This window comes from Ambystoma mexicanum, chromosome 5p (genome assembly GCF_040938575.1).
Source record: "Ambystoma mexicanum isolate Mex_15411 chromosome 5p, UKY_AmexF1_1, whole genome shotgun sequence".
Classification (NCBI taxonomy): domain Eukaryota; kingdom Metazoa; phylum Chordata; class Amphibia; order Caudata; family Ambystomatidae; genus Ambystoma; species Ambystoma mexicanum.
The window spans coordinates 540,781,799-540,803,060 of NC_090930.1; the positions used below are offsets into that span (position 1 = coordinate 540,781,799).

Sequence of the window (21,262 nt, forward strand, 5' to 3'; positions counted from 1 at the left end):
CCAGAATGTGTGACTTTTTTCCCCCCTCCAAATGAAGCTAAAGATCTTCCTCTGTAGCCGTTGCATTGGGGGGTGGGGGATGATAGTGGGAAGGCCGGAGCAGGCGTAGAGGAATCGCGGAAGGAGATTCATCTTACAGGCCGCGATGTGACTTATTAACAAAATTTCCTGTGAGAGCCAGCGATCCAGATCATTCTCCAGGGTCTTAAACAGGGTCGGAAAGTTTATCCGGTAGGTGTCTTCGGGACAGGCAGGGATCTGGACTCCCAGGTAGGGGATTCATTTCTCGCTTAATGGAATTGAGCAGTGGGTTCCAAAGGACTCCTTGTCTTCCCGTGCCAGGGCTTTTCCCAAGGCTGCCGATTTCGTAAAGTTTATAGAAAACCCTGAGACCCTGCCAAACCTGTGGATTTCCGCCAGGGCGGCTCTCAATGACTGGGAGGTGTCTTTTATGGTTAACATCACATCGTCCGCATAGAGCGCAATTTTATGTTGGGTCGGGCCTACTTGGAGGCCTTTAATTCTGGGATTGCAGCGGATCCGCTGGGCCAGGGGCTCCATCGCCAGGGAGAAGAGCAGAGGGGAGAGAGGACACCCTTGCCTCGTACTGCATGTTAGAGGGATCGAGCTGGATAATAGGCCATTCACTCGGAGGAGGGTCTTCGGAGCTTGGTAATTCGCTAGGATGAGTTTCGAGAAGAGTGGTCCAAGACTGAAGGATTCCAAGGCGAAACGGAGGAACGACCAGTCTACCTAATCAAAGGCCTTGGTTGTGTCCAGGGCCAACAGGGCCAGTTTCTGCGAATCTCGCTTAGCTATTTCGAGAAGATTAAGGACCCTACGGTGTTATCCGTGGTTGCTCTATTCATCACAAAGCCTGTCTGATCTGGGTCGATGATGTCCGGGAGGACCTTCGCCAGGCGGTTCGCCAGGACCTTCGAGTAAATGTTTGCATCCAGGTTTAGTAGCGAAATAGGTCTATATGCTGTAGGGTCTTTTCCTGGCTTGAGAGCCAGTACCATGATTGATTCTTGCATTGACGCTGTGATGGATCCCGAGGCCGCAAAGGAATTAAAAAGTGTCGTTATGGGGGCTAACAGCTGGGGCCGGAAAAGTTTAAAGAATCGCGGTGAGAACCCATCTGGGCCCGGGGCCCTCTATTTCAAGCTTTTAATAGCCTCGTCAACCTCCTTGCTGGTGATCGGGGCTTCCAACTCTTCTCTTCTTGCCGTGGAGATGTGAGGTACGGCCGCTTCCTGCAGGTAGGCCTGTTGTTCCTCCTTGGATCTCGGGGTTGCCGACATTATCTCTGCAAGGTGGGCCTCTGCGATCCGCAATTTATCCCGGTCAGCGAACTGCACAATGTTCTGAGGGTCCCACAGGCCAATAATTGTGTTCCGTCCCTTGATTTTTGCTAGCTTTTCCACAAGGAATTTGTTAGCTTTATTACCTCTGGCATAGTAGCTTTCTTTTGTTTTGGCTAGGAGCTGGGCTGTGTCCTCTGAGTAGTGGGCCTCCAGCTTCTTCCGGGCTGCCTGCAAGTCTTGATAGGTTCGTGGGGACCAATTTTTAGCCTTACATGCTGTCTCCGCCTCTAGCACTTTGTCCTCCAGATCACAACGGAGCTGTAGCTTACGTTTATGGTAGGCTGCTCCTTGGGGGATAAATACCCCTCTTACCACAGCCTTCATTGCATTCCTCGTGTTCGCTGGAGAGGTGTCTTTGTTCCTGTTTACTTTGAAGAACTCCTTTATAGCTTTGGCCAACACGTCTCTAGTTACCATATCGCCTAAAATTGGGTCGTGGAGAGCCCATCTGCGTCGCAGGGCCGGGTCAGGATCGTGGGCTCTGAGCGTTAGGGTTATTGGGCTATGATCTGTGAGGATTCTCAGCCCTCTGGAGACTTCGTCCGTAAATGCTAAGACCTGTGGGGAGGCCAGGAGGAGGTTAATGCGCGAGTATGTTTTATGTACGTAAGAATAAAAGAGTAGTCCCGTTCCTCGGGATGGAGGACACTCCAAGTGTCCACTACCTCCAAAGTTCTGAATAGCTTGAGAATCGCTGTTGCTAGGCCAAAGTCTCTACGAGTCGGGGGGGTGTGACCTGTCTGTCACTGGGTCAGGGACTCCGTTAAAGACTCCCCCCGACAATGGTTTGGCCTTCTGCAAATGGCGGGAGGGAGCTTTCTAGGCTGGAGTAGAATTCCTCCTGCCCCTCATTAGGAGCGTACACCGAGATCAGTGTATAAAGTTGGCCGAAGATTCTACATTTGATCGCCACGAAGCGGCCATCTGGGCAGAGCATGGAGTCCAGGATTTGTGGTTTGAGGCCCCTGGCAAAGAGAATCTCCGTGCCGCCCTTCTTTGTTCCATTGGAAGCAAGGAATTGCAGTGGGAATTGCCGGTCGCGTAACCGCGTGAAGTTGGTCGGGAGCAGATGGGTCTCTTGGAGGAAGACAACGGAGGCCTCGTCATTCTGTAGGCGCCTCAGGATCGCCTTCCTCTTCTGTGGGGCGTTTAGGCCCTTGACGTTCATTGTCAGGAATTTGTTTCTGGTGCGGTGGCGGGGCTTCCCGTGCCTCTCCTGGGAGAGGGGGCTGGTCTGAGCGGGGGGGACGGTCGTACCCAGTCATCATCTGGAGACTTAAGCTCAGCATGGAATTCCTGTGGCCGCATTTTATATATCCTCCAACGGGAGGGTAAACTTTTAATTGGGCAGGAGGCCGGCATTTCCATCGCCGTCCCAGCCAAGGCCAACAGGGCCATAACTGTACTCCCAGCCAACAGGGCTAGGGCCAAATCAAGAAAATGGGTCCATCTCCAATGGTGGATCGATGACATACTCCTTGGAGTGAGGCATGGGCCGTCCGAGGCCCGCGGCATCTCTGACGTTTTCTTGGGTTATCGTATTGGAACTTTCATGATCGCTATGCGCAACAGGGTTACTTTACTTTCCGGCGTCTGTGTTTTAGACCAGGGTTGCAGTTGCTGCCTCTGAGGCAATTGTTCCGCTTCTCCCGGGGGACGCAGGGGACTGTGGGCCGCCGAAGACTCCGGAGAGTTTGCACGCAGGATACACTCTGCGTCCTCCAAATGACTTATCTTACGCTGAACTCCTTGGAATGTGAATTGAAGCGTGGACGGGAACAACCATCGTAGCCTATCTGCTGGCTCTGCAGGAACCCAGTTAAGGGCTTCAGGGCTCGTCTTTTCTGCAGGGTCATCAGCGAGAGGTCTTGGAAAATCTGAAGCTGGGTGCTCATGAACGAGAGCTCATCCTTAGTACAGCTTATTGCCGAGATGGCCTCTTTAGTAGCGTAGAAGTGGACCCTGGTGATTACATCCGGAGGGCCGCCAGAGTCCACTCCACGTCTTGGGCGCAGTCTATGTGTGCGGTCCAGAAGAAGTTAACTATGTACTCTCGTAATTCTTTATCTGGGACTGATGAAGGGACCCCCCGGATCCGGAGGTTATTTCTTCGAGCTCTATTTTCCAGATCCTCCGGTTTAAACTCGAGTACCTCATTTCTGCTCTGCAACACCTGGAGGTCACGTTTCAGTTCTGTTAATGCAGCATTGTGGCTCTGGGTTAGGTCCTCCACCTCTCCCATTCTTCGCTCCATCTCGGTGAGTCGGTGATCTGCTTGATCCATCCGCGCAGACAGTTCAGTCATGCAAGATCGGAATTCCGCTTTGATGTCCTGCATGAAGGCCTGGATGTCGTCCCTCGTGGCTAGCTTTCCCTGTTCTTCGGGGGGATTCTGCGGGGTCAGTTTCGGGAAGGGGCTGACCTCTTTGTCTTGTCCGCCGACAGTAGCATAGCGGAGATGTTTGAGGATTTGGTTGCTTTAGGGAGCTTTGTCATCTTGCATGAGTTATGGGTCTAAACCTCCTGTGCCAGTGGAGTTGGGGGTAGCCCAAGTCAGCTGCACTGTAGGGGACACCCCAGGTGATAGAAGCTTCGGAGCCTTCGGTGGGCAGTAGACTGGGGTCCCAGGGGCGAGCCCAAAATGCCGATCACTGGCAGGATGAACCTCACTGTGGTGGCGACGGAGGCCCAAGACACTCAAGGAACAGCAGGGACTGGTGGGCAGGGGCGCCCCAGGAAGCCACTGGGTGGCGGGGGGCGGGGGAGACTGCGAAATCGTGATCGCAAGGGCTTATATTGTTAAGCTCCCAGTGGAGCTGGAATTAGAAAGTCGCCAGTCCAGCGCCCCGGGGCAGCGGAGCCAGACAGGAAGCCAGGGTATTATTGTAGGATCCAGAGAGAGAGGGGGATTCCCGGGGGGGGGGGGGGGGGGAGGCGTCGCTGGTGGATGGTCCCAGGCTGTGCAGAAATCGAGAGTCGGTGGGCCGGGGCGCCCCTGGAAGATGAAGAGGGGACCTGGAAGTGCTCAGCCTGGGGAGCGGAATGGCCGTGACCGCGCTCTCACCTTCTCCAGGGCCGGCGGACCCCAGCCGCCGCTTTCAGAGTTCCCAGGGGGGGGGCGGGGTGGGCCGCAGCCGGTCCCCGCCGCCTCCCCGTCTGTCTCTCCATCCGCCTCCAGGGAAGCACACCCTCCCGGCTCGGGAGCTCCCGCTCGACCGGAGCTACAGGCACTGAGCCCGTTCCACCCTCGCTGGAGGCACCTCTGAGGATTGAGACGGGAGGGAGGGGAGCAGGGGAGAGAAGGAGGGCACGCTCCTCCCGATGCGCCCGTGCCTGCGGGACCCCACGAACCAGCTGGGCAGGACCCAGCTGCCACGCCAACGTAGCTGTTGCCTCCGGCTGCTCCAAGCTTCGTTTCGGCGTCCGGGGCAGGACACGGATATTATTCCGCTCGCTCCTCGTTACGGCAAGAAGCCTGACCCGTCTGCCATCTTGGACGCGCCGGCCGCATCCCAGCACAGGAGCAAAGCCAAGCTATTTCGGGGATAGTTACGGGGAAAACAGGACCCCCCCCCCCGGATCGCATCAGATGCACTGGGTCTTCAGGGTGCCATCGATCCGCCAGATAGCGCGATCCGATCCGAAACTATCGGATTATAACTGCTCGCCGCGGGCTTTGGGTGGAGGCCATCAAGGAAGCAGCCGCATCGCTGGCGCTCCTGGCCACGCCCCCGTATCCAATTCTTAACTACATCATGTCTCCCAAGTTTTCATTTTCCATGGCATTTTACCACTTGGAGAAATCGACTACTCCCTCCTTTGTCAAAAATATGCTTTGCATCTGAAACACTCTCAATGTACACAAACCAGAGACTCGCAGGACGGAAAACTCCTTAGTTTTGTTCTCTATACCTCCAATGTACTCCATTGCAAAGTCATTGCCTTACAAACATTGTCCTTCAACCAGCAGTGCTCCTTGAAGCAGCATCGACTCCTATCTGAGCAAAGATCGCCCTCAAGGGCTTATGGTTTGTCCTCAAACCTAGGGCCCTAAAAGAAGGTTTTGAACTTGCTTATGGACCACACCACACCACACCATACCCAACTACTCCTTTTCTACAATGGAGTATCCTATTTCCACCCCTCCCTTAGACCGAGTGGCAAAAGCTATGAGCTATTCAATTCCAGCTTGATCTTGCACGATGGCTCCTAGGCCATGTTCACTGGCATCTGTATTATATTGCACTGGGTATAAAATTGTGCCAGCACATGAACCTTACATGCTTACTCCTTTATGTCCCTAAAATCATCCTACCGCTGCAGTCTAAATACACAATGCTTTTATTGTCAAACTCCCTCAGATGTCTTGTCCTTAAAATGTGGTTCAAATTTCAAATAATTCTCTGCGAGACCAAGAAAAAACGAAGCCAGCCATTTTACAACAGGGCCTCTTGCCCATGCTAATAGTACAAACCAGTTCCTCCTTTGTACTTCACCTCCATTCCTACCTCCTCATGTTTTCGAACATTCATCAACCTTGCCTCATGTTCTTCCTGTATGGCTTGTTCTTCCTGTATGGCTTTGCCACAGGTAAGGATGGCAACTTGAAATAAAAATTCTATACTTGTTCCCAAATATGTGCATAGCTGTCTTAAAATAGGAAGCAATGAGCCCCAGTCCATAATGCATTCTTCTAAATGGACATAACCCTCTTAAAGCACTCTGGTGTTTTGACGAAGGAAGCAGTTACCCTGAGGCCTGATCACTGGAAATAATAAACACTGACTGGTAATGTCTGCATTTTTAACTCCCCCTCCCGAATGTTTGGTTAAGGAAACCTTTCAACAACAACGTGATTGAGACAACAAAGGTCAACACAAAGCTGAATTTGCCCATTTTCTTTACAGGTTACTGTTGTTGGCAGAACCAGTTCAGACCGTTCTACAGTTTGTTATATTGGAACAAAAAATTCAGCCATCCATCACTGTGATAGCACTCTGCTTAAGACTAATGAAATGCTGAAAATGCACGTGCACTCCGCTATCATGTTGTGCTCCTTTAATTCCATGGGTCCAATGTCCTTCACCAATGTTGTCAGTATAAATGTATAGTGCACAAGCAACTTCATCATCGCAACATTCACTACAAAATCTGCAAAAGGTTATCACCTTGAAATTTCCCCCCACATTGCTCAGTGGCAGGAAAACCTCCAAGTTCCTCAGCACACTTTGTACTTTCATTAGCCATATGCTTGTTCAGATTCTTGATCACCTTCCCAAGATAGCCACGCATTCCATAATTTTTTCACGCTGCATTAACTCCAGGACAATTTTTAAAAGTGACAAATGGATAGAAGGCCCACAGTGGCAGTGCCTCCTGAAATGTTAAAGCAACACTAGAGTTTATCTTGGGTTGGCTCACTGGAGGTTCCGACAACATAGGGTAGTGGTTGTTTTTTTAGTGTTTTTGTTTTTCTTCCTCCACAACTCTCCTTTCAAAGTATACTCTGCTGTTCACGGTACCCTTGGCAAAAGACATGGTGCTTGACTTTTTATCAAGGGCGATTATCTGCAGTAAGGTGGGAGGAGGGGGCGGTTGAGTGGAGTTACCAGTAACGAAATCACATTTCCAAACTGCTCTTTCTGCACTTCAACATAAACTGGTCACAGATCTGCATTTCATGAGATGCTCCAAACTCATATTGGAGTCAAGCTACGTGACACACATGCTCTGCAAGTGCAACAGACTTACCTTTCTGTTGCGTGCTGCTACCAAAATAAATATCTCTCCAGTATTATGCTCACTTCAGGTCGGTAATGCATATTCATCCAGCCCATCGCCATCCTCGTACCCTATGTCACATCGGGCCAACATTTTAGGTGTCTGTTTCCCTCTGCCCCCAAGCAATGGAGAAGTAATGCTTTTTTTTCTATTAGCATTGTTGTTTGCACCCCACACTGACACTGCAGACGTATGCCTCCGGACACCTTCCTTGCACACCGCCTTCTTAATAGGACTGTGGCCAGAGGAAGGCATAAATAATCGGGCCGTGGAATGTTCTGCATGAAGGATGACGTGGTCTTGGTGACCTAAAACATACCAGAAATTCACATAGAAGCGGGCGGGGCCAAGATAGCAGCCCAGTACTGTTTGCGGATCCGCAGCTCCCATAACCTTATATCCAGCTTTTTACAACCCCAAGCAAGTTTATGTTCCTACATCCAGCCCAAAGTAATACAGTTGAACTAATGCATGCCTGTCGTCTGCCTAGCAAACTTTGTTAATTCCTAGGGTTAGTAAGGATTTTTATGTACCGGAATTGACAGTGCATTCGGTGATAAATATTCTCATGACATCCTAAGGGCAGATGAACGTTCATATCTTCTATGTTGTGATTATGAGATAGGTGTTACTCTTTAAGGAAGATTGCCAGTGTTTGGGACATTATTTCCTATGTACATGCTAAGGTTTCAATATAGAGTCCAATACAATGTTCTCTGCCGGTGTCCTGATGGACATTCCACTTCAAAGATGTCCTAAAATGTGTTTGAAAAAGCAATTAGAACAATGACCAATGACTTTCTGCTTTTAGTTCACAGGGGTCATTCTGTTGGCAGTTGGCATCTGGGGAAAAGTTAGCCTCGAGATATATTTTTCACTCCTAAATGAAAAAGCCACCAATGTTCCCTATGTACTTATTGGCACTGGTGCAGTCATCATCCTTCTTGGGACCTTCGGATGTTTTGCCACCTGTCGTGCAAGTACCTGGATGCTGAAGCTGGTAAGCTGTTCCTCTTATTGTCCCTATTGTAGATGTGTTTTCAAATTGAAATGGCTAAAACTGTATAGTTAAATCTGGTAATCTCGCTTTTTGTATAAGCAATTAATGCAATGTCCGGACCATTTAATCAACAAAGATCAAGGTGCTCATTATGAATATGACAGTATTGTTAAACCACTCTTATGTGTTGAGTGTTTACCCCATTGAGTATATTGAAAATCCTGCCTGCATTAAATGACACTGGTTTAGGAGTTTCAGTCCACCCCAAAATCTTAGGTATTACCCCAGAACGTGTTAATGGTTAGCCCCAATCTCTGGGGGTACGGGGGATGCCTCCTAAATACATTTTCTACAAAGCCCACAAACTCTGCTTCAGCCTTCCTTCTTTCTGTTCCGAAATTCAAAAGAACTAAGGCTGGGGGGCATAGCTTCCCAGCTGTGGCAGCCAAAGGATAGAACGCCCTACCTCTAGACATTAGAGCGGACTCTTCCCACACTTCATTCCTTGGAAAACTTGAGGCCTGGTTCTTCACATCCAATGTGTAGCCTTCTTTGCTTCAATGCTTACAGTAGTATCCCTATACAATATGCCTCTGTAAATGCATCTGGTCTACTTCATTTGTAAATTACTTATGTGAGAAAGATTGCACATGTAAATATTACTGCTTATTATGCCTATGGGAACAATGCATCTGTAATTAACCTATCTCTGTAAATATGTTCAATATGATATATGCCAAACCTATGTATTCTCTTGTTGCCTGTGGTAACTCCTGTAATGTGTATTACCTGCTTTACAGCGCCCTGATACCTACAGGTTTTGCGCGCTCTACAAATGTTAAATAAAATAAATAAATGCCCCGAAGAGCAGGAGGAGGGATTCCTTTACCAATGACGAGAGGCCAAGAGGAAGACTGTGCTCTCGGTCCCGTTGCTGAATGACCTCTTGGACGACGGGCCGGCCCTCCTGAAGAACACATCCTCAGCCCTGGCGAAGAGGGACCGGTACGAGAAGTACCGGGTTCCAGACTCTGCACCGATGTGCCTCAGAGCGTAGCCATCCCCGGACTCTGTGGTCTCCGCAGCAGCCAAGAAGAAATCTGCTGAGGCAACGGTGTCGACTTCCACTTCCCCGCCGGACGGCGAGGGGAAGAAGCTGGACGCCATGGCACGTCTGGTCATCTTGTCATCTTGTCAGCGACGACCATTCAGGCGGCCAACGCTCTGGCTATCGTGGCCCGCTGCGATAGGGAGCTGTGGTTTAAAATCCTGCCCCCCCGCCCCCCTCTGGACTTCCTCCCAGATGACAAGAGGGCGGAAGCCCTTGAAATATTACAAGAAGGCGAGGTGGCTTCGGACCATGCTATCACGGTGGCCATGGACATCGCCGACAGATGGGCAACGGCATCTTCGCCGGCGGGGCTGGCTCAAGGCCACCGACTTCCATCAGGACCTTCAGACGAGGGTACTGGACATGCCCTTCGACGGGAACAACTTGTTCGGCTAGGCAGTAGACGAGTCGCTGCAGGCCATCAAGGCAGACACAGACGGCCCGTGCATTGAGCATGCTCCATCAACGACGGCCGTCCTTTCGGCCCTCCAGAGGCCAGTCACAAGGTGCCTCCAAAGGATTCAGCGGCAGCTATTCCTCATACCATCAGGCGGCCCGTTCTTCATCGCAGGAAGCCTACAGAGGCTGCAACAAGGGCGGAAGACATTGTCGCCAAGGGGCCCAAGGCGGTAAGGCCTCAGCGAAGCAGGACTGAACCGGCTGTGGCGTTGGGCCCCCACCCGAGCACCCCGGTGGGAGGCCGGCTGGCAAACTTCATTGGCGCGTGGAAATCCATCTCCACCGACCGTTGGGTGCTGGATGCCCTGGCCCATGGGCACACTCTGGAGTTCCAAAGGAAGTGTCCCCGTTTTCCACACGTGGCCAGGAAAGAAAATCACATCCCTCATCTACTTCTAGAGGTACAAACAATGCTAAAGAAAGTCGCAATAGAGCTCGTCCCTAAGAGGCTCCGGGGCTATGGAGTATACTCACGGTACTTCCTCGATCGGAAGAAGACCGGCGGCCCATCCTAGATCGCTGCCGCCTCAACAAATACATAAAATCCCATAAATTCCAGAAGGTCCCCCTTCAGCACGTGCTGGGACAGCTGGAAGAAGGGGACTTCCTGTCGTCGCTGGACCTGGAGGATGCCTACTTCCACATCCCCATTCACAAGGGGCACCAATCTGCGCTTCGTGGTCCCAGGACAGCACTACCAGTTCAGGGTCCTCCCCTTCGGTCTGAAGTCGGCCCCAAGGGTCTTAACCAAGTGCCTGGCAGGGCGGCTGCGCTTGCAGGTGGAGCCACGTCTACCCCTATCTGGACGATTGGCTCATCGGAGCGAAGTCAAATGAACTCACCGTCGAACACACAGCGAGGACGGTCCGCCTGCTCACGGAACTGGGGTTATCGATAAACTATGCGAAGTCCTGCTTGGAGCTATCGCAGGACACCCAGTTCCTTGGAGCCAGACTCAACAGGATGGCGCGCCTAGCCGCACCGTCAGAGGACAGTATAAAGGCCATCCTGGGTAAGGTACAATGGCTGTTGGCCATGAAGGTTGCCAGGGTGAGGTCCATCAAGTCCCTGTTTGACATGTCATCATGCATCTACCTTGTTCGGCTATGCAGACTGCGGATGCGGCTGCTGCAGGAGTTCCTCGACGCCCATTGGATGCAGGCAAAGGGAAGCTTCGAGGACGGGATCGCCCTCAATGAGACATTCCATCGGGCGAATCTATGGTGGGGGGGGTACGTGCGCATCTAGCGGCGGGCACGGACTTCCAGACCCCGGCGCATCAGGAGACTGTGACAACGGACGCCTCCCTGGAGGGATGGGGCGCACACATCAGAGATCTCCACGCAAGAGGTCTTTGGCTCCCGGAGAAGTCGTTGCTCATCAAAGTCCTGGAGCTCAGGGCCGTCGCTCAAACAATGTTCCTAGTACCCTTCCATCTGGCAGGAGTGAAGAACACTGTCGCCGACTCACTCAGCAGGGAGCTGCGCTCTTGTCACAAGTGGACCTACTGTTTCGATGATGGGGCAAACCGAGATCGATGGCTTGCAACAGCGACGAACACCAAGTGCCGGAGGTTCGCCAGCAGGTTTCCCCAGCTGGGGAGCATGGGGGATGCGTTCTCATTCCCCTGGGACAGCCTGTTCCTCTATGCGTTCCCACCGTTGCTCCTACTATTCATCAGTCAACTCAGACGGTCCCGGTGCAAGATGATCCTTGTCGCACCGGGGTGGCTGAGGCAAATATGTACCCGGACCTTCTGGACTTGTCAGTGTCCCCTCCAGTCAAGCTCCCGGCAGACACAGATCTTCTCTCCAGGGAAGGAGGTGCGATCCTGCACCACGACCCGTCGTCGCTGAACCTGCAGGCCTGGCTCCTGCAGCACTAGAGTTGGGTGGATGCGAGATCCCAGCGGATTGCAAGGAGGTGCTTGCCAAGGCCAGGGCTTCTTCGTGCTACGGTCATAAATGGAAGACGTTCACCGTCTGGTGCCGTGCACAGAAGATAAACCCTCTATGGATTACGGCCCCTCAAGTGCTGCCATACTTGCTGTCACTGGCCAAGGCGGGCTGGCGCACTCCTCTATCAAGATTCATTTGGCGGCTATCTCCCGCTACACCAGAACTCTGGGGCGATCGTCGCTGTGGTCGCATCGCCTGGTTAAGGAGTTAATGAAAGGACTTTTTCGCTTGTTCCTGCCGGTGAAGGCTCCGGCCCTGGCGTGGGAGCTCAATGTTGTTCTGACTAGGCTCATGGGTCCCCCGTTCGAGCCTCTGCATACGGCACCTCTGAAATTCCTGTCGTGGAAGACTGCGTTCCTGGTGGCCATCACCTCCGCACGACGAGTGGGAGAGATCCAGGCCCTCTCCTGTAAGCCTATGTACCCGACTTTCCACGCAACGAGGGTCATGCTGAGGACGCACCCCTCCTTCATGCCCAAGTTGCCGTCAGACTTCCATCTCAATGAGCCCTTGGTGCTACCTGTTTTCTTCCCGTCGCCGGCTGAGAGGACTTTACACTCGCTGGATGTGGCTAGAGCGCTGAAGTTCTACGTGGACCGCACAAAGAGTTTTCGGAAGACATCACAGCCGTTTGTGAACTTTGGCCCTGTGAACCATGGGGAAGGCCCTCTCGAAGGCCTCCATTTCCAGGTGGCTCTCCGGCTGCATCACACACTGTCACCGGTTGGCAAACGGACCGTTGCCTGGCCATCCGAAAGCCCATCCGGCCAGAGGGATTGCTGCAACTACGGCGTTCCTGTCTGGTGTGCCCCTGCTGGACATCTGCAGGGCTGCTACGTGGAGGTCGATGCACACCTTCACGAGATTCTTCTGCGTCGAACGGGATTACAGGGAGGAGTCCGAAGTCGGCCAAGCAGAGCTGCGCAACCTGTTCACTTGAAGGTTAGCCTGGTGAGGAGGTAAGAGATGCTTAATGTTGAGTTGTTGAAATGCTTAATGTTGAGGCTTGCCACCTCCCGTGGTTGTGCATGTGTGTACTGCTATGTATTCTTGTATTCATGAGCATGTGAATCCATGCCAGACCCCATGCTGGAGAAGGAACAAGTTACTTACCTGTAACTATTGTTCTCCAGCATGGGTCTGGCATGGATTCACAAAAGAGCTAGAGCAGGTGGCGCCAGCTTCCCCTACCTTGCTGCTTTACATTGGAACACCCTGCCCACCTCTCTGCGAGCTGAACCCTCATTAATTGCCTTCCGCAAAGCCATGAAAACTACCTTGTTCACCTAACCAACCCCACATGTTTAAACCTTCATGACTAACATGTATGATGTACTATGGTGTTGATGTATTATGGTGTATGATACTCCTTATCGCTTAACACAGGGTCTTGCCTTACTGTAACCCATGGCACAACCTGTACCTGTACCTGTAACTAAGTTCCCCTACAAGTAACAGCGCCACAATGCCCCTGGGCTGCCCGTGCGCTATATAAATGTAATAAATAAATGGATTCACATGCTAACCCTTCTGCCTACCCCTCTGCGGCTCTTCTCTTGGTCCTACTGCCACTTTACGTGCTACCAAATCTGAAGATGGCTATGGCTGCCTGAGGAGGGGCTTAGGTAGAGGGCAGTCATTGGCTGGGGGGCAGTATGACCCAGAGATCAGGGATTGGTTATTAGGAGAAAGAGTTCAGAAACAAAACTGAAACTGATTTTTTTCTTTTACAGAGAATTCCTAGCCTGACGGGGAATATTCATGAGCATGTGAATCCATGCTGGAGATCAGTTACAGGTAAGTAACTTGTTCCTTATGTTACCCTCACTATTTTAAATGGTTGGTGGCAGTGGTTTAATTTTCCTACCATTGTGCTTTTCTACCGCAGCCTGAATCCTCAGCTGCAATATAGCACTCATGGGTGACCATTGTGCGAAAATGGCCCGGTCTTCTTTTTTTGCCATTTCTTGTTAGTGAGATCTTCTTGGGATTTACTTGGCGCGCCAAACCAGATATAACCCCTTTTGTTTGTTTTGCCTTTGGCGGGCTTCAGTACTGAAACCCGCCTCTGGCCCCACCATGTCTGGCAGGGCAGGAAGCGACCGAGGTGCCCAAAACTCCCTGTCCTTGGTTACCTGAATGCTCCCAGTGCTAATTGGCTGTCTGTCCTTGCAGGACAACCACCCTGCTGTGTGAGTGACAGCTAGGCTGTTCATGAATGGGAGAAACCTGCATAAAAGGCAAGGCTTTTTGCACTAAAGACAATCGACCACTGGATGAAACATATGACTAGGGAATCGTGAAGAGAAGCTTGCTGCATCCTCCTGGACCGTTGAACTGCCCAGTGAAGCCCTGCTGCTGTGCTGAAAATGCTTATCTGAATCGACTAGAGAAGCTTCGTAAAGCACAACTTCTTCCCTTGGGTTAGTGGGACCAACTAAACCCAAGACTATCTTTGCTGGCTGACCTTCCCCAACTGGCTGTACTTCTTTGCGGTTGCTGGAACCGAGTGGCAGGGGTCGAGAAATCCGTAGTAGAGTGCAACGTCTTTAAGCTATACCAAAGCTGCAGGAAGATCCTGAGGACCCTCCCGAAGCAGGACGACCCAAGCTCGAGTCACCTCACCAGAGTGCTGAACTCGAGGAGTGAAGGAAGCCCATCAAGTGTCCAAGATCCACAGTGGTGCTATTTGCGCCGGTTGCTGAAACTGCGAAGTGCGAAAGAACTGAAGACCCTTCGCTGCAGTGCAGGAGTCCTTCATACGTCCTCCCTCTTGTCCCCAAGACTGAATCCCAGGAACCCAGGATCTGCAACCCTGGCAACCAGAACAGAAGCCAGCTGGATCCTCTTCTAACCGAAGGTACTGTGCTGACTAAGGGGTATATACCTCTTTTGTTTGTAGCTTGCATTATCTCACTTGTCTCACGTGTCCTCAAAAGGGGCTCTCCTATGGGAGTCGAGAATAATTTAAAAATAATTATATAAAAGCAACTTTTGGATAAAATTTGTGGCAACGTTCTTGTGTGAAAGTAACAATTTTGCATACAGTCAACACTCGTGGGGAATTGGTTCCTCCGGTTTCTTCCACACGCAACACTTGATACACCAGAGGGTGAGACTTGGTCGCAGGGCCTAAGAAGTTGATCTGAAAAAAAAAGCATTAATCTTTTTCCCCTTTAGACACGTCTCATTCATAGCTTTAGTCAACTTGGACAAGATACCCTTTCTCGTGGTGGATAAGTATATTACCTTTTCCACTGCCGTTAACACTCTCGCCACCATTCTTCCCCACTTTGGGTCAGTTAATATACCCTTGATATGGAGATACTCGAACACTGAAATGGAGTCCCTCCCCAGCACCTCTCGAACGGCTACCCAGTCCAGGAAGACACCATCTCTAAATAGTTGTATCACTCGTTCAAGGCCCTTATCTGACCACGTCTGCGAGAGGGCTAGCCGATGGTGTCCAAAATCAAATGACGGGCCCCCATACAGCGGACATAGAGGACCATGTTGTGAGTCCATAGGTGCCCTTGGATTCATGCCAGATTGACCAAACCCCCAACCGCCCCCATCTCTCTGCCGACCCCAAGGGGGGGTGGGACCTTAGCTTTTCCGGAATAAACCGACTTGGGAACCAAAGATAGTCCCTCGCCTTTAGCAGGTGTGCCACCAAGTCCTCCAAGTAAGTCCAATAGGTCCTCAGATTGCCCATCATGTGTTCGAGCATCATCCTAAATTGGGCTGCCTTGTAATACAGGCCGATGTAGGAGAACCCAATTTTCCAGATAAATCTACAGAGTTCTCCTGTTACTTCTAAGAACTTTTCTGGGAGCTCTCTCGGGATAGCTGTGAACAAATATAGCAACCTGGGGAGCACATTCATCTTTATTGGGGTCATCCTGTCGTACCAGATCAGTACGTGTGGGTCCCATCTCTTCAAGTCGGCTGTCATTTGTGCCCGGAAGGAGTCATAATTGGCTGCAACCATCTCCTTCAGGTCCCTAATCCCCTTAATACCCAAATACTGTATGCTCTTTTTGTCAACCTCCATGCCTCAGTATCTCCTTTTCGAATCGAGGAGGGGGCTCTGCTCAGTATCAGCATTATACAGGATTTCCCAACGTTGATCTTGAGCCCCGAAAGGACGGCCATATTCGAAGTCATGAGTGCCGGGAGGGAGTGCTGTATATTGGTGAGGTAAGCTAATGCATCGTCTGCAAAGAGCGAGAGTTTGCACTCGATTTCCCTCCCAACTATGCCCTTGATTTGGCCATCTGTCTGAATCGCAATTTCCAGTGGTTCCATCGCCAAGGCGTAGAGAGAGTAGTGGAGAGAGGGGACACCCCTGTCGTGTGCCTCTTGTTAGCACGAAAATCTCAGTGAGACCACCATTGACCGGAACCCTGGCCCTGGGCTTATTGTAAAGTTCTGCCACCCATCTCAGGAAGTTTGTCCCCAACCCCATTCTCGTAAGGACCTTCATCCGAAGGGCCATTCAACCCTGTCAAAGGCCTTCTGAGTCCAGTGACACCAGGCAGGGATCCTGGCCTTTCACTTGGGCACTGTGAATCAGGTCTCTAGTCTTCCGAATGTTGTCCGACCCTTGCCTCCCTCTTATAAAGCCCGCCTGATCTCCATGCACTAATGGCGGTAATACCACCTCTAGTCTCGTTCCCAAAACTTTAAATCCCCATTTAGGAGAGAGATTGGTCGCTGAGAACACCACCTGGTGGGATCCTTCCCCCTCCTTTGGTATTGCTACGATTGGTGCGAGTAACATTGTGGAGGACAGGGCCTACACTTGCAGGCATGTGTTGAACACCTTCACCAGTTATGTGGCTAACAGTGACCTGAATACTTTATAAAACTTAATCGAGAAGCCATCTTTCCCCGGCGCTCGCCCTGACTTCATCCCTTTGATGGCCACCAGGACCTCCTCCGCAGTTATGGGGCGTTCAAGGTTCTCCACAATTTCTTTGGGAGCCCAGGGAGGGGTAGTCCCCTCCAAAAATGTGTTTATTTGTGCCTCATCCCCACTGCATTCCGAGAGATGGAGATTACTGTAGTACCTTGCGAATTTGTTTCCGATGCTTCTGGTGTCCTATTGATATTTTATTTGTATCGCACTCATACACAAGTGTTTCAGAGCGCAACGAGACAAGGGAGGGGAACAAAGGAGAACAAAAACAACGATCTTACTAGGTCCAGTGTCATTGAGAATGCGCAAGTGCATGGGAGAACGAAAGGGGAAAAGTGCATGGAAGGGTGGGAGAAGTGGAAAAGTGTGGAGCAAAGGAAAACAGATGAATAATTAAATAAATAATAAAAGGCATCAAGCAGTGGTAGTGCAGCCAGCAAGTGGCAAGTTCTGGGTTTAAGGCAGCAGACAGGGTATGTCTGATAAGTGCAGGAAAAAAGGGGGTGGGGACGGTATGGTTACAGATACAGACCCCAGTGCAAGGGATTGCCCGGAGGCACTGCGGGTGGGTGGCAGGGTGAGCAGATACCTGGGCCTGGAAGTCAGAGGATAGGCCAGGTGCACAGTGCCAAGAGAGATCAGCAGGGGAGAGAAGGGGTGAAGGCAGAAGCAAAGAGGAAGGTCTTGAGGTGCTTCCGGAAGCAGAGATGGTTCTCCTCAAGTTTGAGTGGCAGGGAGGCTGTTCCAGCGGGAGGCCCCAGTCAAAGATGAAGATCTACCACCAGCACGTTTCTTTGAAAAATGACCCTGAGGGAGTTATAGAGGAACGAAGAGCTCGAGAGGGGAGGTATTTACGGAGGGAGAGCTGAAGGTATTTTGGACCCAGGCCCCAGAAAGCCGTGTGGACAATGCAAAGGGTTTTAAATGTAATCCTTGCATCCACTGGGAGCCAGTAGAGAGATTTCGGGGCTGGGGAGATACGATACCAGGGCTTGAGGCCAAGGACAAGTCTTGCAGTCCTATTCTGGGTGAGTTGCAAAGGGCGGAGAGTAGAGGCAGGTAGATTGAGAAAGTGGCTGTTAACAATAGTCCAACCTAGAGAGAGCCAGGACTCGGAGACGGTGAGCTTCTGGGGGAAGGAGAGGAAAGGCAGGGTACCTCTGAGGAGGTGCAGTAGGAATTTTGACTTTTTAGAGATATCCGAGATTTGGGCAGAAAAGGAAAGCATGACCCCGAGGTTCTTAGCCTCGCTGGTGGGGGTAGGAGGAGGGCCAATGGAGGCCGGCCAGAGAGTGACAGGAAAGGAGGGTGAAGGTGTGCCGATGAGGAGGATCTCTGTCTTGCTGGCATTCAGGCAGAGATTGTTGGTGGCACACCAATTCTGAATAGCAGATGGGAATGAGAGGAGGTTTCTGAGGGAAACCTGAAAGTTGAGTGTCGTCAACATAGCATTGGAAATTGGAGCAGAAATTGGCAACGCGATGGGTGAGAGTTGCCAGGTATTGGTTGAAGAGCCAGGGCGAGAGGTTAGACTGCTGGGAACACTGCAGTAGAAAGGGAGCTATAAGAAAGGAAGGACCCAAGTTGGACCTGGCAGGGTCGATCGGAGAGGAAACAGGTCAGCAAGGCCAGAGCCTGATGGGTGATACCCAGGTTGTCACGGAAACGGTTGAGCAGGATGGTATGGTTGACCGTGTCAAAGGAAGAAAAGAGATTGAGTAGGATAAGGACAATGGGTGTTTGAATCAAGGTTGGAGAGAAGATCTTCACAGATGTTCAGGAGAGCAGTTTCTGTGCTTCTGGCCGCTCTAAAGCCAGACTGATGGTCGTGGAGACAACCAACAGAATCAGAATGAAGGTTAAGCTGCGAGATGGCCAGCTTTTCCATGAGTTTGCCCAGAAAAGGAGCAATGGAAATTGGGTGTTAGTTAGCCGGACAAGAAGGATCAGCTGTGGGTTTCTTGAGAAGAGGATGTGCAAGAGTGCTTCAGAGGGGAGGGAAAGGCTCCTGAGGCAGAGGGTACAGAAATCGACAAGGGGCGGAGCGAGGGTATCAATGTGGTCCTTAATGGGTTTTAGAGGAGCAGGGATGAACCTGTTTTGACACGGCTTTCATAGATCGGACTTGTCTAGTGACCTTGTCGGGGGAGACAAGTGGAAAGGATGAGAAAGAGGGTCGGTGGGTGAAGGAGTCACAGAAGGAGAGGAGAGGAGAGGAGAGGAGAGGAGAGGAGAGGAGAGGAGAGGGGAGGGGAGGGGAGGGGAGGGGAGGGGAGGGGAGGGGAGGGGAGGGGAGGGGAGGGGAGGGGAGGGGAGGGGAGGGGAGGGGAGGGGAGGGGAGGGGAGGGGAGGGGAGGGGAGGGGAGGGGAGGGGAGGAGAGGGTGGACTGGATGTCCTGTTTTGTTTTTTAGATGAAGTGAGAGTCGAGGGCATTGCAAAGGGCCTGAGAAGTGACTGGAGGGGTAGACTGCAGCAGGGTTGGCCAGCTCCTTGCAGATTTTAAAGAGTTTCGCCGAGTTGTTAGATGCTGCAGAGACACAGGCTTGATTGTGGGCTCTGTTCTTGATGAGGACAGAATCGGTATTGCCTTTTGGAGCAGGCGACAGGCCAATTTGTCAGAGGATGAACAAGTAGCCCTCCATTTCCTCTCGGCCACCCTACACTTACAATTAAGTGTAGCTATGTCAGAATCATACCAAGAATTGCACTTGGCTTTGGGCTTCAAACAGATCCTCATGACCGGGGCAAGAGCATCAGAAATGCCCGATCTCGATCTGGGAGGCATATAAGACGGTCGTCCGTGGAGAAGGTATCTCGGCGGTTTCCGCCCCCCGGAAACGACCTGCCCAAAAGGTCAGGGAAGCAGAAGCACAAGTCCTGGAATGCGAACTGCAAATCCTAGCACACAACACTCAAGAAGCAAAGGAGGCCCTGATCACGGCACAAGATGCCCTCGGCAACATAGCTCTGGACAACGCACGAACAGCCCATCAGCTAGTCCAGAGCCAAATTTATGAACGAGGTGATAAAGCAAATAAAACCCTGGCCTGGTTGGAGAATCGTGAGCAAAGCAGAGGACAGGCGCGTGCTATCAAATCTCCGGAGGGAACATTGCTGACGGAAGACTCTGACATAGTGGAAGCATTTGCTGCTAACTACAAGAAACTCTATACTCCGCCCACTGGAAGCCCTGCACTCAAGCCCTCTTGCTATCTTGACCGGATTGAGATCCCGAAACTCTCACAACACCAATCGGACCTCCTGAACGCTGAAATCACGGAGATTGAAATACAAGAGGCGCTCGCACAGCTTCAACCCGGGAAATCTCTGGGCCCCAACAGCTTCCCCACAGAGACCTGGAAATGCCTTGGTGGCACACGATCGACTCATATGCACCGCATGTTCCTACGCAGTAAAGAACAAGGGGCACTCCCCCCGGACCTCAGGAGGGCGTGCATAGTTGTCATACATAAAACCGGAAAACCCCCAGAGGAATGCGCCTCCTACCGTCCCATTTCACTGATCAACGTAGAAGCCAAGGTCCTCGCCAGAACACTCGCCAATATCTATTGAAGGTGATTGAGACTCTGGTCCACCCAGATCAATGTGGATTCATGCCCAATAAATCCACCCGCATGAACATACCCAGAATTCAACTTTCCCTGAGCAGAGCCACAGAAATACCGGCTCCACTGGCCCTCCTGGCAGTGGACTTTGAGAAGGCATTTGATTTTGTGGGATGGGACGCCTTCTGGGCAATCATGGCTCGAATGAACCTTGGGCAGACATTCATATCATGGGTCAAACTCCTCTAAACATCCCCAGAGGCCACGGTGAGGGTAAACGGTAGGTCCTCCAAACCATTCTCTCTAGGCCGAGGTACCAGGCAGGGGTGCCCATTGTCTCCACTCCTCTTCCTCCTTGCCATCGAACCACTAGCAATGGAACTCGGGGCAAACAATAATTGGTCCGGATTTGCCTGGCCAGGGGGAGGCGAGGATCGACTCTCGCTCTATGCGGATGACCTCCTTATATACCTTAGCAACCGAGTACCTCATGCCCGACCGTCTCCCTTATCCTTAAGGAATACCAAAACTTTGTGGACCTAAAGGTGAATGAGGCCAAAACAATGTACTTCCCGATCCAAGGCAGCGAGTCTGCGATCCCAGAAACCTGTCCATACCATGTCTGTATCAGGGAATTTAAATATCTGGGCATACGGCTCGACCCGACACTAGAAGGGTTCCTCCAACTCAACCTTCAGCCTGTAATAGAGCGGTTTAATAGAGATGTCTCCCACTGGCAATCACTCCCCCCATCTCTAATGGGTAGGGCCGCGCTATTCAAGATGATGACCCTCCCCAGACTCCTGTATGTTCTCCAAAACGCCCCGCTCACTATCCCCCGGGAAACTTTCACACTTATTGATAAGAATCTTCACACACTGCTATGGTGAGGGAAACAACCCAGAATTGCCCTTAACACGCTCCAGAGATCGGTATGGGAGGGAGGCATCGGCATACCCTGAATACGCATGTATTATCTAGCGACACAGATCGGGGTGGTAAACGATTGGCTACACGCAGATCCCACACTACCACACATCCGTATTGAAATAGAGACCATGTCCCCAATACCTGCACTGCAGATCCTGTATGCCAACA

General features: G+C 51.5%; 1 protein-coding gene across 1 annotated transcript in view; it reads left to right on the forward strand.

Annotated features, from left to right (window-relative positions):
- The window catches only part of TSPAN6 (tetraspanin 6), a 543,340-nt gene that overhangs the window by 78,293 nt on the left and 443,785 nt on the right, over positions 1 to 21,262 (forward strand). The window contains exon 2 of the mRNA XM_069612959.1: positions 7,960 to 8,148. Coding sequence (XP_069469060.1) covers positions 7,960 to 8,148 — 189 coding nt within the window. The remainder of the gene's footprint in view (positions 1 to 7,959; positions 8,149 to 21,262) is intronic.